We start from the raw sequence: 16,402 nt of genomic DNA, 5'->3' as shown, positions 1-16,402 counted from the left end.
ATTTTCACTCCCAATGCTAACATGTAGCTAACATGAGCTAACCTGACAGGATTTCTGAGGGGATTTTTTAAATCATATTCATGAATTCGGATAATCTTCTGACACAAATCTTTCACAAATTTTCAGAATGTTCACCACTAACACTAGCTAGCTAGCAAAGGTGCACTAATCTGACAGGATTTCTGACAGGATTTTTAAGTGATAGGCAAATTCACATATATTCACTCCCAGTGCAAGCTAGCTAGCTAACATCAGCTAACCTGACAGAATTTCTGAGAGGATTTTTATGTAATATTCACCAATTTTCACATCTTCAATGCTAATGCTAGCAATCTAGTTAAAAAGATCTTACCTGGCAGGATTTTTAAGATAATTTTTAGTAAATGTTTATAATAATCCCTAGAAATGCTAACTAGACAGAAAATATAAGCTATTTTGACAGGATATTAGAGAAAATTTTACCTTTTTAATCTCAAACCTGAACATAATGAAATCAAAATAAACACACATACTTGCTATGTGTTCATTTACTCAAAAAATCTTCACAGTTTATTACTTAAGAAGTATTTTTTTCAAGTTGAAAATTCACATTAGAAACAGGACGCTTCGCTAATATTATTCTGAAAGCGTCGCCAGCGTGTCATGGCCGTAGCTTATCTCAGGCCAAAAGGCACCAAACACTGAATATCAGGTGCATTTTCAGAGTGACATTCTGAATAAGCCTCTGCATCTGCTCCGGTGCTCGATGTCATGCTAGCGTGACCTCGAGCGCAGTAAACAGATGTACTTTAACACCCGAGCTGAGATGGTGAGAGCGGAAAAAAAGCAGGTACTCACGCCGAACATTTGCCTGAGGTCTGGATCTCTGAACCTGAAGGGAATGTTGGAGACGTGGAGTCGCTTCGGCTGCGTCTTGTTTTCCGTGCTTTCGGAGGACTGCGTCTGTTGCTGGCTGTCTGTCTGTGCTGCGTCGTCTGTCTGCTGTAAAGGAGAACAATAGACGGAGAGAGAGAGATAGAGAGAGAGAGAGAGAGAGAGAGAAAGATAAAAGAGCAGTTAGGTATAAGAATGTAATGCATGTATTTCATTTTAAAACTCTACAAACAGCTGACTTGTTGGTTTCCCAAGAGCTCTAGCTTTGGTTTTTTGTGAAAAGGAAACCTTATGTTATAGATTTCTACCTACAACCTCCAAGGGTTCTCTCTGAAGGCAACCTGAAACCGCTTTATGGTGCTAGATAGAACCTTTCTTTCCCCTGAAACTGTAGTTCCTAACTTTGTTCTTATTCACTGAATGACAGAATTTGGGATTGTTTTTAACAACCCCAATAATGAACCCATTTAAATAAAAACTGAGTATCAGTACATCCAGTACAAAAAAAAAGTACAAAAAAAAAATCTAGAACCGCCAAGGGTTCTTTTGTGGTTGTTCCTCTGGTCGAACCTTTAAAGCTTCCAAAAAAAGAACGCTTTTAGGATTGTATGATGATCCCATGACTACATAAAGAAGCCTTGAAGAGCCCAGGAAGAGTGCAAGTGGTCTTTAAATAGTAATGACTCTAGCTCTCTAGAAGGGTTCTATGTGGAATCTTATCTAAAGTTCAACCTTTTAAGGGTCACCCCTGAGAGAAAGAGAAAGGGACTACTTTTAGTGTGGAATCTCTAAAGAATACCCAAATACTTAAGAACTCCTGAAGAACCTGTGAAGAGTGCACATGTTCTTTAGATGATTACTGATTCTAGCTTTCTAAAAGGGGTCTATTTGGAAGCTTTTCTGAAAGGTTATGTTCTTTACAGAATATTTTAAGGGTCCTCCCTGACAGAAAGTGTAGAGACCAACCCAAAGAACCCTTCAGGTTCTTTAGAAGTTCTTTAGAAGATGGTTTAACGGTTCTAGTTTTATAAACGGGTCTAATTTTCTGAAAGGGAAGCCCTGTGTTGTTGGGTTCTACATAAAACCTTAATTGTTCATGACAGAAAGTGAAACAGACAATCTGAAGAACTGTTTAGGGTGCTATGTGCAACCTTTTTTTTTAAGGACAAAAAACTCCCTCAACTATCCAACGAACTCTTGAAGAACCCATGAAGAATGCATGGATTCCACAAGTGTTCTTTAGATAGTTAAGAGTTCTAGGTTTCTAAAAGGGTTCTATTAGGAACCTTTTCTGCAAGGGAAGCCCCATGTTGTAAAGTTCTGCAGGAAAGCTTTCAAGGGTTTATCAGACAAATTGAAAGGAACAAACGGAAGAACCTTGTAGAGTGGTAGATGGAACCTTTTCGTTTTTAATGGACAAGTACAAAAAGTTCCCTCAAGTATCCAAGGAACATTTTCCGAAAGAAAAACTTGCTTTATGCTCCCAGGTGGAACCTTTTTGTGCACAAATGGACTTTTGCACATAGGAGCACTAATGGAGTGCTTACAAAAGTAATGGCACCCACCACCAGTAGCACTGCAAAATTTCATTAGTGTGTACATCTGGTTGAATTCATTCAGATCTGAAATGTGTAAAATGTTATTTCAAACATTTTGACAAACTGAGACTCTTTAAAGTCACCCTGCATCATGTGCACTGTATTATAAGGCCATCGTTGCTCAGCCTGTCTCTCCGTGATGTCCCTTGGAGCCTCGGCTCCGTCTCAACAACAACCCGGCGACTGGAAGCTTCTTTCTAGCCACCTGCTCCTGACTTCTGTTCTATATGGAAAACATATGTGGATCTCACACACACACACACACACACACACACACACACACACACACATATGCACACACACATGCACACGCTTTTGATGGCTCGTGCTATAGCAGTGTATGGGGGGGTTGGGGTGTAAAAAGAGGCTGTGGGTAAAAAGTGACATGGCTGCCTTCTCCTTCTCTCTCTCTCTCTCTTTCTTTCCGTTTTCTCCTCTTCTTCCATGGCTGACTGGCAGCCAGCTCTCTGTGCCTATCTCCCTCCAAGCCAGGCCTCATGCCTATGTGTAGTGTGTGTGATGGGCTTCAAATGTGTGTGTGTGTGTGTGTGTTTGTGTGTGTGTGTTCTTTATGTTTGAGATACTGCCTTAGCTGGAGAGAATTTCTGCAGTTAGCCTTTTTTTTTTCTCTTCTTGTGTGTGTGTGTCTGTGTATGTGTGTGTGTGTGTGTGTGTGTGTGTGTGTATAATATGCGCATATGTTTATTTTTCTTACTACTGCCTCATCAAACAGGAGGGGAAGCTTAGCTCAGCTCGGCTCAGCTCGGCAGCGCCTGGAGATATTTTTAAAATCTCAAAGACGACTGCAATCATTGTGGCATCCTTTGCCCAGTCCTTAAAGACATTCTGTCCTCTACTGTCCTGCTGTCCTCACTTCCAGCATGTGCAATGACAAATTCCTCTTAAAATAGCATTTTTTACCCCAAATCGTGTTATTTTACATCATTCAAATAACCTCTCTCAATGAACACATTGTTTAAGTATGGAATAAAACACTCAGGGTGGTGCTGTTACAGGAAAATAACCAACATGTGAGGAAGTGGAGCCACTGGAACCGACACAAAGCATTTGATTCCCCATTGCTAGCAACATTTGGATAATCACAGAATGGCATATTGTACTTTTTACCCATTTATAGTTACATTTAACGTTGTGGAACAGTTGCTCCGTCACCAGCCTCTCACAATGTTAATAAGTCGGAAAAAAAAAAAAAAACCACAGCTTGTCACGTTACCGAGAAACCGCAAAGCTTCTTTTACAAGTGCTGACACTGGAGACTCCTTCCATCCAGAAATGTTTAATAAACGTCTCATTCCAGACAATTTTACCATGTCAATGAATTTTTAATCTCTTTATGAGGAGTGTGTGCCTTACAAGTCCCTGTGAATGAGCCGTTACTACAGAGACGATAACGTATTAGAATGGGTGCATTAATACAAATATAAACCTGCACTACTGTCAAACCTGCTGTTATAGACAATTAATCAGTACCTTCTGACCAATCAGAATGCAGAATTTGGTTTGGCAGTGCAAATGGTTTCCTGTTCACTATACTCTATATGCTCACTACATAGTATATAACATAATAATGTGTGTTTTTTGTATTTATTTAGAAAATTGATCAAAAAAAGTGAAAATCAGAGACATAAGAGATGTTTTGTACATCAACACGTTTTATGAAGGTGTATGTGTGTGTTTAAAAATAAACTTGCACCTAAGTGAGTGTTGTATGTCTTTAGTAGGTCTGCAAATATGTGTGTTATTATCACAGGAAGTGCTCTGGGCTATTCCATCAGCAGCATCGCATATTAAGGCTGGAACGAGATAAAAAAAAAAGGATGACACCCCACCGATCTGAATACGTACATCAACAACACAAACGCCGCGAGCTACGACAACGAGAAGTAGATAGAGACGTAAAGAATCGCTCCGGTTGTCTTTCAAGACATGAATGGCCTCGGGAAAAACCAAAACAGTGTTGTGTGATATTACCAGTCATAAAGAAAATCACGCCCACTCCACGAGCGGGAAGTAACAACAGCACGTAATCCACTAAAGCGCAGCAGTAAGGTATCACGTGTAAAAGTGACAGAGTGTTATTGCGTTGGTCAAATTGAAACGGCTTGATTGCATGGGGCTTCGTTTTTAATGATCAGCCTGCGGAAGTAACACACTGGTGAGATTAGAATTGGAAATAAGTACATTCTGTTTTATAACAGTAATAAAGCTGAGGGGACGGGGGCGGGGCTGTTTAGGTGAACTTCCTGATGTCACGTCTTAAACGTGATTGAAGACGCAGGATTGTACCTCTCAAAGTGCACAAGAAGTGTTTTTGTTTCACAGTGCAAAAAAAAAACGATTTAATGTTTAAATTTCACCAAGCCCGATTAACAAATCCAACACCACGTTTACACACCGTCTGAAAAAAATTCCTCTTTGGTTCTCTTGAAGGACACAAAATATCTGAGGAAGCAAGGATATAAAGAAAGAAAAGAAGAAAAATAGGAAAGGACAGAAGAAACTTCTGGGACAGAGAAAGTTAGATGGAGGTAAAGAGAAAGATAGATGGATGTAAAGAGAGAGACAGACGGAGGGGAAGGGAGAGAGAGACGGAGTTAAAGACATAGACGGAGGTAGACAGAGAGAGATGGAGGTGTAGAGAGAGAGACTGCGATGTAGAGAGATGGAGGTGTAGAGAGAGAAAAGTATGCAAGAATAGAGAGAGATGGAGGTGTAGAGAGAGAAAAGTATGCAAGAATAGAGAGAGATGGAGGTGTAGAGAGAGAAATGGATGTAAAAAGAGAGAGATGGAGGTGTAGAGAGAGACTGCGGTGTAGAGAGATGGAGGTGTAGAGAGAGAAAAGTATGCAAGAATAGAGAGAGATGGAGGTGTAGAGAGGGAAAAGTATGCAAGAATAGAGAGAGATGGAGGTGTAGAGAGAGAAATGGATGTAAAAAGAGAGAGATGGAGGTGTAGAGAGAGACTGCGGTGTAGAGAGATGGAGGTATAGAGATAGATGGAGGTAAAGAAAGACAGAGATGGAGGTGTAGAGAGAGAAATGGACATAAAGAGTGAGATGGAGGTGTAGAGAGGGAAAAGTATGCAAGAATAGAGAGAGATGGAGGTGTAGAGAGAGAAATGGATGTAAAAAGAGAGAGATGGAGGTGTAGAGAGAGACTGCGGTGTAGAGAGATGGAGGTATAGAGATAGATGGCGGTAAAGAAAGACAGAGATGGAGGTGTAGAGAGAGAAATGGACATAAAGAGTGAGATGGAGGTGTAGAGAGGGAAAAGTATGCAAGAATAGAGAGAGATGGAGGTGTAGAGAGAGATTGCGGTAGATAGAGAGATGGAGGTAAAGAAAGACAGAGATGGAGGTGTATGGAAATGGAGAAATGGAGGTCTTTCTTTCTTTCTTTCTTTCTTTTTCTTGTTTGCCAACTATTAGCCATTTCATTTAATGAAAAACGACACATCATGCTTTTTCTCCATTTATAGTTACATTTAAAGTTCTGCAAAACAAGTTAGTTCCTGATGACGCTTACGTTAAAGCAGCTATAAACATTCGTTCCCTCGCCAGCCTCGCTCCTTATCTCGTGTTATGTTACTGAGAAACTGTTTGTGTAAACTGGTCATCAGCGTCATCAGCATCATCAGCGTCATCATCGTTATCAGCATCATCAGCGTTATCAGCGTTATCAGCATCATCATCGTTATCAGCATCATCATCGTCATCAGCGTTATCAGCATCATCATCGTTATCAGCATCATCATCGTCATCAGCGTTATCAGCACGTCCTCTGTTATTCTTTACACGCCACTCGATGTTTCTGCAGACGCCTGCAGCATGACTTCATGTCCGCGGATCCACAACTCGCTGAGATTAAATAAACATTTCAGCCTCTTCGTAATGAGTATAAAAAACAGAGCCAGCACTGCAGCTCCAGCTCCTTCAGTCGAGTTAAACGATAAGAATATTCTGTCGTTCCTCTGTTTCTACACAATCCCGGGCCGAGTGCCAAGTTAAAACACACTGCGCGAGGATGCAGCACGCTAACAGCTGACACTCGGTGCCGCATGCCATCTGCGTAGCGCTCGTCTCCCCGCTGGCACACTCTCACCGCTTCAAACGGGAAAATAAACAAACGTGTGAGAGAGAGAGAGAGAGAGAGAGAGAAGAGAGACACGCGCTCTCGCTTTCACACACTTGCTTTACTTCACATCAAAACACTCGTCTATTAACAAATAAAAGAGTCATGAAGAAGTGACATCGAGTGATCACCCTATAACACTGTCTCACACAAACACACGGGGAACGGACGGACAGAAAGGAAGAAAGGAAGGAAGGAAGGAAGGAAGGAAGGAAAGAATGATAAAAGAAAGGAGCAAAGAAGTAGAGAAAAAGAAGGACAGAAAGAAAGGAAGGAAGGAATGATAAAAGGAAGGAGCAAAGAAGTAGAGGAAAAGAAGGACAGAAAGAAAGAAAGAAAGGAATGATGGAAGAAAAACAAGAAGGAAATAAAAAAGTAGAGAAAAAGAAAAAAGAAAGGAAGAAAGGAAGGAAGGAAGGAACGATGAAAAGAACAAAAAAGAAAGAAAGAAGCTGAGAAAAAAGAAAGGAATGACAAGAAAAACTAGAAAGAAAGAAAGAAAGAAAGAAAGAAAGAAAGAAAGGAAGAAAATAACAAAAAAGAAATAAAGAAGTAGAGAAAAAAGAAAGGAAGGAAAGAATTATAAAAGGAAGGAGCAAAGAAGTAGAAAAAAAGAAGGATGGAATGATGGAAGAAAAACAAGAAGGAAATAAAGAAGTAGAGAAAAAGAAAGAAAAAGAAAGTAAGGAATGAAGGAAGGAAGGATAGAAGTAAAACTGGAAAGACAGTCAGAAAGAAAAGAGAATGTTGAAATGAAACATGAGTGAAGACGTAAGAGATGGAATTATTCAGAAAGAGAGGGAATTAATCGGAAAGAGAGGGAATTAATCGGAAAGAGAGGGAATTATTCGGAAAGAGAGGGAATTATTCGGAAAGAGAAAGGAGAGACGTTCTTCTTATTAATCCTAAACCTCATCATCGTGACTCCGGTGAATTTAAAGCGTCCTGATAGGAGAAAATAAGGGACACCTGCAGCCAGCCAATCAGAGCGCAGCGTTTTGTGAGGTCATGGTGTAATGTGGGAGTAAGTGATCTGACATGTTTCTCTGTTTCACACTTCGCTCTCTCACACTGCAGGTGTGTGTCTTCTGCGCTCGACAGGAAACACGACTCTCGCTCTCCCAGGACGAGGATGAGCGGAGGACGGCCAGCCGAGCGAGACAGCTCACACACACACACACACACACACACCGCTGAGGGCAGAGAAACAGGCCAGTGAAGCATGGATAAAGTGTTGTAATATGTCAGGGCTGCTTACTGGACGTGTAAAAGTGTGAGTCCGTCACTCACGTCATCACGTATCGAACACGTATACACACTGTTACTTTCCTGAACCAAGATCAGAAGGAGTTGATTAATTTTCTATAACAGACGCTCTGACAGTAGCTCCGGCTGTAACCTCACACACGCTTATATTCATGCGCTTGTTCGAATACCTTATTGTTGCTATAGTAACAGCTCGGCTTAAAAAAAAAGAAATCAACAAATCGTTGATATGGTGAAGTTTTCTGTTCTGTATGGAGAGTTTATTTAGCATTTATGGAAGGAGTCTCCAGTTTCAGCGCTAACAGTCAGAGGTAAAGCTGTAACGTTACAGTTTTCCAAAACAGTTTATGCTTTGTGGATTGTGACGCTACCACGACAAGCAAGAAAGCACGCAAGCGAGAAAGAAAAAGACATACAGAAAAAGGAGGAAAGAAAGAAAGAAAAGAAGGAAGAAAAGAAAGAACAAAAGAAAGGAAGGAAGGATGGAAGATAGGAAGGGAAGAAAGAAAGAGAAAGAAAGAAAGAAAGAAAGAAAGAAAAAGAAAGAAAGAAAGAAAGACTTCTTGTGAGTGGAATGGTTTGTCGTTTCTATTCTCCTGCTTTCTCTCAGTAATAACACACACATTAAATAAACAAAGCGAAAGACACCTACAGTGTGTTCACACAAAAAGAGACGAGACACAAACTAAGACAGAGCAAGAGAGAGAGAGAGAGAGAGAGAGAGAGAGAGAGAGAGAGTGTAGATTTGTGTTTCTGCAGAGGACTGAAGGAAGGAATGCGAGTGAGGAATGACATCGCTCTCAAAACAACTCTGGATGAGGTCATCGCTTTGGACAGTGCTGCAGTTCTCACTAGAACCCTGCAGAGCCCGAGGGAAAGAGAGAGAGAGAGAGAGAGAGAGAGAGAGAGATTGGGCGGGCAAGAGAGAGGAGGGGGGGGCGTATAATGGCTTTTCCAGATGTGCTTTTGCTCCTTTTCTTCCCGTCGCTATGAAAAAACGCAAAAGGTAGAGGAGGCAAGACGTAGGAACATCTGGCGCCACATCTGCAGAGCAATCACATTTTCCTTTCTGGAATAAAATCCAAAAAAAAAGTTTGAAGGTCTTTCAGGAAACTACTTTTTCTAATAATCGAGCTTTAGAGGAACCGTTCAGATAAAAATAAAACCTACACAACGTTCACTTTACTCCAAACAGTCCATCAGCCAAAACGTGCGCAGTGTGTGAAGTGTGTGAAGTGTGCGTCTTTCTTTTGCTGTTTTCTTATTATTGTTATATATCAGGGAAAGAAAGAAGTAGAGGAAAAGAAAGAAAGATGCAGAGAAAAGAAAGAAAGAATAAAAAAGACAGAAGAATACAAAGACAGACAATAAGAGAGAGACAGAGGAAGACAAAAACAGTACGAGACAGACAAATAGATAGACGAACAGAAAAATAGTGTGAGAGAGAGAGACAGAGAGAGGAACAGAGAGAGACAGACAGTGAGAGACAGATCCAAAGAGACAGACAGAGGAATCAAAAGAAAGACTGTGAGAGACAGACAGAAAGATACAAACAGGGGAATAGAAACAATAGACGGTGAAAGACAGATGGAAAGAGACAGACAGATAAAGGAATAGAAAGACAGACAATGAGAAACAGATGGAAAGGGACAGTCAGACAGAGGAACAGAAACAATAGACAGTGAAAGACAGACACTGAGGGACAGACAGACAGAGGAATAGAAAGACAGACACAGAGGGACAGATTGACAAAAAAACAGATCCAGAGCAACATAACGACAGACAGAATTCTGACCAAAAAGATGTAGATACAGAGAGAGGGAGAGACAGAGAGAGAGAGAGAGAGAGAGAGATGGATGGAAATAATACAAGTACAAATACAATGAGAGACAACAGAGGAGAAAGACAGAAAGAATGACAGACAGAATGAGTGAGAGAAAGAGATAAATGCAGAGCAACGGAGAGAGAAAGTCAGACAGAAGACCACAGAAAAACAGATCTGGAGAGAAACAGACAGAGAGGCAGATAGAAAGACAGATAGAGGGTGGCAAATAGACTGAAGGACTGACACAGTGAGTCAGAGGCAGACAGAAAAACAGATAGTGACACAAAGAGTTAATGATAAGGGCAGACAGAGAGAGAGAGAGAGAGAGAGAGAGAGAGAGAGAGACAGAAAGAGAGAAATATAAAGAAAGGTAGAGATACAGAGAGAGAGAGAGAGAGAGATAAAAATAAAAAGACAGATGCAGAGAGAGCGAGAGATGGAGGCAAAATAAAAATAAATCCATGCAGACAGAGACAAACTGACAGACAGATAGAGTGACAGATAGAAAGACAGATAATGAGAAAGAGGAGAGAGACAGAGAGAGACTGAGAAACGCAGAGAGAAATAAAGTGTACAGAAATACACAAAGCTGAAGAGATGGAGAGATAGACAGAATCAGACAGAAATAAAAAGAGAGAAAGAGACAGAAAAGACAAGCAGAAAGACGGTTAAGCACAGAGAGAGAGAGAGAGAGAGAGGGACTGATGGACAAAGGAAGACAGACACAGGTGTAGGGGGAGAGGGAAAGAGAGAGAGGGAGAGAGAGAATACAAAGGTGCAGGCTGACAGGAAAAAAGAAAGAAATAGAAAGACAGACAGTGAGAGACAAACTGATAGAAATACAGACATACAGACAGTGAATCAGATAGAAAGACAGAAAGATAGAATCAGAGGGACAGGAAAGAAGAGAAAAAGACAGGACGAAAGAAGGAAAGAAAGAAATGCAACATTGCAGATAGACAGACAGAAAGAAAGAGACAGAGGAATAGAAAGACAGACTGTGAGAGACAGACGGAAAGATGCAGACGGAGGAATAGAAAGACAGACTGTGAGAGACAGAGAGGGAACGCTTGAGGGAGGCACGTTCAGGGCGTGAAACACACTGAAACACACTCCATTCCCTGGACTTTTGTCTCGACTCCACCCAGGTAGGAGGAGCTGGATCAGGTCTGACTCCGCCCCCGGACCTGCTGTTTTGCTGCAAAAGCTACTTGAAAATACTGGAGCGATATACAGAGAAAGAACTCCTGATGATGGTGGGAGTGTTCAGGGCGTGTCCTGGGCGTGTCCACCATGAAACGCACTCTGCCCCCTGGACTTTTGTGTTGACTCCACCCAGGTAGGTGGAGCTGGATCAGGTCTGACTCCACCCCCTGGACTTTTTATTCTGTACTTTATAAATACTGAAGCAACATACAGAGAGAGAAGAGAGTGCTTGTGGAGGGTGGGTGTGTTGAGGGCGTGTCCGGGGCGTGTCCCCTGCCTGTTCTTACCGTGGCTGTGCCGGAGACGGTGTGTGCGCTGGACTCGGCGCTGGGCTCGCTGTGTGTGTGCGCTGCAGGATACATGTTCAGCGTGTGCTCAGGTACGGCGCTCGTGCCCGGGTACTCGGGGGCGGGGTGAGGGTGAGACGCCGGGTACTCGGTGGGCAGGCCGTTCTGAGGGGGGGCGAACTGGGCGGAGGGGTACGGCTGGGCCATGGGCTCCGGTGGGGCGGGGGCGTCCTGATTACCCTGCACACACACACACACACACACACACACAGAGAGAGAGAGAGAAAGACAGAGGGAAGTTAGACAAAATACGCAAAAGCTGATATAACTCACTCTTGTAGTCTTGTTTTATTTTTCAGTCATTTATACAAAATACAGCGAAGGCAGAAGTATTCACACCCCTTCATTATTTCATTTCATTACATTACAGACGGAAATCCAGATGTGTAAAACTTTTAGCATCAAACTCAAAAAGCTTCTGAATACCTGTACAAAACATTTTCTATTATTTTTTCAGTCTTTCAGATTATTAGTAAATGTCGAAGACTTGGTCAATATGTTTATGCCGAGTTTTTTTCTTTGCTGATTTTTGAAAAACGAATCCATTTTAGAGTGAAGCGGTGACGTAACGAAATGAGGAAAAGGTGTGAAAGTGTGAAAAAGTGGTGCTAATATTCTGACTGTTAAAGCTACTGGGAATTAGTAAAATGTCTAGAAATCTAGGATTTTTTTTTTTTTACAAAGAATAATATATATTAATTTTTAAAATAAAAACAATTCTTTTACAAAAATAATCACAATAAGAAATATTAGCTTTTCACTTTTTTCTCAATTAATGCAATCAATTATTTATTAATTGATTATTAATTATTATTATTTTTGTCTTATTTTAAACAGATTTTTCGAAGGAATTCTGGAAGACGTTCGAAGCTGTATCCTCAAATATACATGCAAGAAATATATTTTTTTAAATAAGAAGAAAAAAGGAGAAAAGAGGTGTTTTTGAAAAGTGTTGAAGTTTTGATGCCTTTTACACCAAGAGTGAAAGTCCAAGTCTGATTTCCTTTTTTAAAAGAAAAATATTGAGGAAAAATACCTCAGGAATAAAATCAAGACCAATCCATTTTTAACTTTGAAATCCTCGTATGATTTTGAACGATCTGATGTCATCGTTGTTGTTTCGCTATCACTGGCTTCATTTTGTCTAAATGAGATTTTGTGACAAATTGCATTTAGAATTTTTTTTATTGGTTAATATTTTTATTGGTTAAAATTGTAAGCATTAAATGTAATATTTTTCACTCCTGACAGAACAAACAGTTCTCTCAACACACTCAGACTTCTCAACACTGCCAAATCAAATTATGAATCAAATTACACAAGATTGCAAACAAACAAACAAGTGCGTCCGTGCACCGAACACACACACACACACACACACACACACACACAGAGACAGCGACTTTTATTTCAGGAGGAGCTTTCTCATTCGATCAGGATTATCCACTTAGGCGTACACACACACACACACACACGTCTCTCCAGGTGGACGTCAGGTTTCCAGTTCGCATGCTGAGATGGAGAACGCTACAACATTCGGCATTAGCATGCGCTAGCAATAAACAATGCTGTAGCTGAGGAGCTGTCAGATTCACAGCACCATCACAAAACACCACGTCAAAAAATCTATTTCAATTTCACACAAAGAGTGACATCACTGTGTAGAGTTTATCACATCACCCAACCCTGGAAAGGGAACGGGAGGCAGATACGGCACACACACACACACACACACACACACACACACACACACACACTAACACACAGAGCAACAAGGTTGAGGCTTTTCTGTTTAGAGAAGTGTTCCTCAAGCTGAACTACATTAACAAGCTAAGAACACTTAACTATCCCAAGGACCCTTGAGGAACCACTTTTCTCTGAAAGTCCAGCTAACTAACTAACTAACCAACTAACTAACCAACCAACTAACTAACCAACCAACCAACTAATCATTTAAATGAAAAAAAAAATAAATGAATAAACAAATTAATATTCATACATTTACATTATTCCTACATGAGGAGTCCCCTTTCTCTAAAAATGAAAAATAAGAAAGAAAGAAAGAAAGAGAGAAAGAAAGAGAGAAAGAAAGAGAGAAGGAATACATGAAGAACAAACATAATAGTAGATAAAATAAATAAATGAATATTCATACATTTACAGTATTCATAACTGAACCTCTTTTCTATGAAAGTGTAGATAGACACACAGACAGAAAGACAGACAGACAGACAGACGGATGGATGGATGGATACATAGAGAGATGTACAGACAGACAGATGAATAAATGAATGAATGAATAAATCTATCGATCATAAAGCTAAACCGTATGAAAGGAGAGTTTATGATTTTACGCAGTAATAAAATCACTGATCTATAAATCAGTCTGATGTTCGCGTGACGTCGGTGACACACACTGCTGTATTATGACGCCACGCACAGCGTATACACACACACACACACACACACACACACACACACACAGAAAGGCAAACGTGTAAAAACGTCTCGTCGTAAAAGAGAAAGACTTCCCCGCCGCTTTCTCGGCAGATGTTGTGCACGTCACGCTGTTTGCCATTAACACCATCACCGCCTCCTGCACTGACACCTCCACAGAGAGAGAGAGAGAGAGAGAGAGGGAGAGAGGGAGAGAGGGAGAGAGAGAGAGCAGACGCCCGGCGCTGTAATTAGGCTTTCACTCGATTAGGAGTGCTAAACTCTTTAGGCCCAAGTGTCAAAGACGAGAGATATGTGTGTGTATATATGTGTGTGTGTGTGTGTGTGTGTGGAGAGAGATGGAAAAAGAAAGAGAGTGGAAAAGCAGGAGAAGGGGAAAGAAGGAGGAAGGAGAAGCCGAGGTGGGAGAAAATAGATGGCAGACAGTCAGGCTCGGCTCGCGCGCTCCAGCCTCCTCCCTAATGAGAACCACATTTTGGAGGCCTGAGCTACGTTTTACGTGGCAGCGTGCAGGACTCGCCGTTCCTCCACTCCCAGCGCCATAAAACACACTCCACAAGCATCGGCGGACGACACGCCGCCTCACACGAGACGCACTTTAACACTTTTTATTTCAGTCGAGAAAATAGTTGTAAAAAACAAAATAAAACAAAACAAAAACAAAAAAAAAAAACAAGACACACTACTTGTGGATACGACTGTGGACATCTCATCGTTAGAAGGTTTAACCGGCTTCAGATGACTGCTGAAATCCGTAATCTTAGCCACACACACACACACACACACACACGCACACACACACACACAGAAAAAAAGCCAACCAGCTGCTGATAAGAGGATCTGAAGCTCTGAGCTCCGTCTTTCTTCAAGGTGCATGCTCTGTATCTCTCTCTCTCTCTCTCTTCACACACACACACACACACACACACTCTGCAGCTTCTGCACAATATGCTCACTAAGCAAAATAAATAAATAAAAAATATACCTCTTCCACCATCTTGCTCCCTTTTTCCTCCATAAACTAAGCAGCTGCCTCAGTCCTGAGCCCTGCAGCATCGGCCCCGAGCGAGCATCAATTATGGATGAGTGAGAGTGTGTGTGTGTGTGTGTGTGTGTGTGTGTGTGTGTGTGTGTGTGAATGAGGGAGTGAGTGCAAGTGGGAGGGAAGTGAGGGGCGGAGAAGGAGGAGGAGGAAGAGGAGGAAGTAAACGAGAACCATGCTCCGAAATGTTTCACTTTTTTCACTCTCTCCTTTTTTTCTCTCTGTTCCTCAATTCTGTTTTTTTCTGAAGTTTGGAAGTCCAGATATTTGGTTAAATTAACTACAAGACTGTGGAAAAAAAAAAAGGAGTGCAGTCAGAGAGACTGTGTGTCTGGAGAAGAACAACTAGCATTCGCTATACAAGAAAATAAACAGATAAATAAATTTTAAAAATTAGCATTAAAAACCTACATAAAAACAATTTTAAAAAAAGAAGGAAAGAAGAAAAGGATGGCATGAACAAGAACTACGCTTCAGAATTATTCACTTTTTCTCTCCCCTCTTTCTTTTTTCTTTTTTTTTTAAGTTTCTAAGTCCAGATATTCCCTTAAACGGACTGCAGAATAAACAAAATAAACTGAGTGCAATAAGTGGAGACTGTGTGTCTGGAGAAAAACAACTAGGAAAAAAAGGGGAAAAACAGCAGCTAGTTAAAAATATGCAAAATAATTAAACAATAAAAAAGAAAATGACTGCTTAACAAATAAAAAAAACTATTTAATCAAGACTAGAAAAAAAAATAAAAATGTCAACTGATGAAAAAATGTGAAAAATTTAATGAAAAAAAAATTCGTCTATCAAATTAGAAGTGTTTTGCTGGAACAAAACAGCTAAAAAAAAACTAAAGCAAATAAACAAAAATGTAAAAAAAAGAAAGTATTCAAAGGTTAAAATAAAGCTAATGACAACATAAAAACAAAAAAGTAAAAAAAATTAAACAGGTAGATAACAAAAGAAATGACAAAGATAAACAGACAAAAATAAATGTACAATGTTACAAATGTTTAAAAAAAAACAGAAAGTGATAGTAAAATAAACTATGAGAAAACAAAAGCAACAAAAAAAAGCTGACTAATAAACAGAAGTAAATTAAATATAATCAAATACTACTTGGAAAACAAAAATGCAGCAAAGATTGGTTAAAAAAGTGATAAATTAGGGACAAAATAAGGAAATAATAGCAAATGAAACCACAAACTAGCTTAGCAAAAAAATTAAATATTGAATAAAGAAATAAGTACACTTAAAAAACTAAAAAAGAAAAAAAAACAGCTAGTTAAGAAAAACCAGATACTGGGGGAAAAAGTGTGAAAATGTGATGCTGTGACCTTTCACCTCTCTCAAATCATTATAAAAAATAAAACAAAGCAAAGCAAAATGGCCGACTTATTTTAAAAGTGTATTTTAAAACTGTATTTCCTCCTGGCGTCAGCGCGAACGCTGTGACTGAGAGACTCTGCTGAAGTCCAGCTGTCTGTGTGTGAAGATTGATCGCCTGTGATATTCACGCCATCCCGCTTGATTTAGTAAAGCCATAAACCATGTGGCCCTGTCATATATCACACACACACACACACACACACACACACACACCCCCCTACCTTATGCTTGACTTAAGTGAGAGAGGTGAAGAGCAG

The 16,402-nt window shown here is 40.3% G+C and overlaps 1 protein-coding gene across 10 annotated transcripts in view; it reads right to left on the bottom strand.

Moving 5' to 3' along the window:
* rbfox1 (RNA binding fox-1 homolog 1) overlaps positions 1–16,402 on the bottom strand; it is a 292,080-nt gene that overhangs the window by 39,999 nt on the left and 235,679 nt on the right. For 8 of the 10 annotated variants that reach the window (XM_034309949.2, XM_034309950.2, XM_034309944.2 and 5 more), the window contains 2 exons: positions 11,207–11,446; positions 838–981 (listed from right to left, as the gene is read on the bottom strand). In XM_034309949.2, the coding sequence (XP_034165840.1) occupies positions 838–981; positions 11,207–11,446 (384 nt within the window). Of the gene's footprint in view, positions 1–837; positions 982–11,206; positions 11,447–14,708; positions 14,862–16,402 lie in introns of those variants that run through there. The other 2 variants (XM_053239257.1, XM_034309948.2) reach the window with 1 other exon arrangement.

The sequence above is a fragment of the Pangasianodon hypophthalmus genome, chromosome 13 (genome assembly GCF_027358585.1).
Source record: "Pangasianodon hypophthalmus isolate fPanHyp1 chromosome 13, fPanHyp1.pri, whole genome shotgun sequence".
In the NCBI taxonomy this organism is placed as follows: domain Eukaryota; kingdom Metazoa; phylum Chordata; class Actinopteri; order Siluriformes; family Pangasiidae; genus Pangasianodon; species Pangasianodon hypophthalmus.
This window is presented reverse-complemented; position numbering and strand designations above follow the sequence as displayed.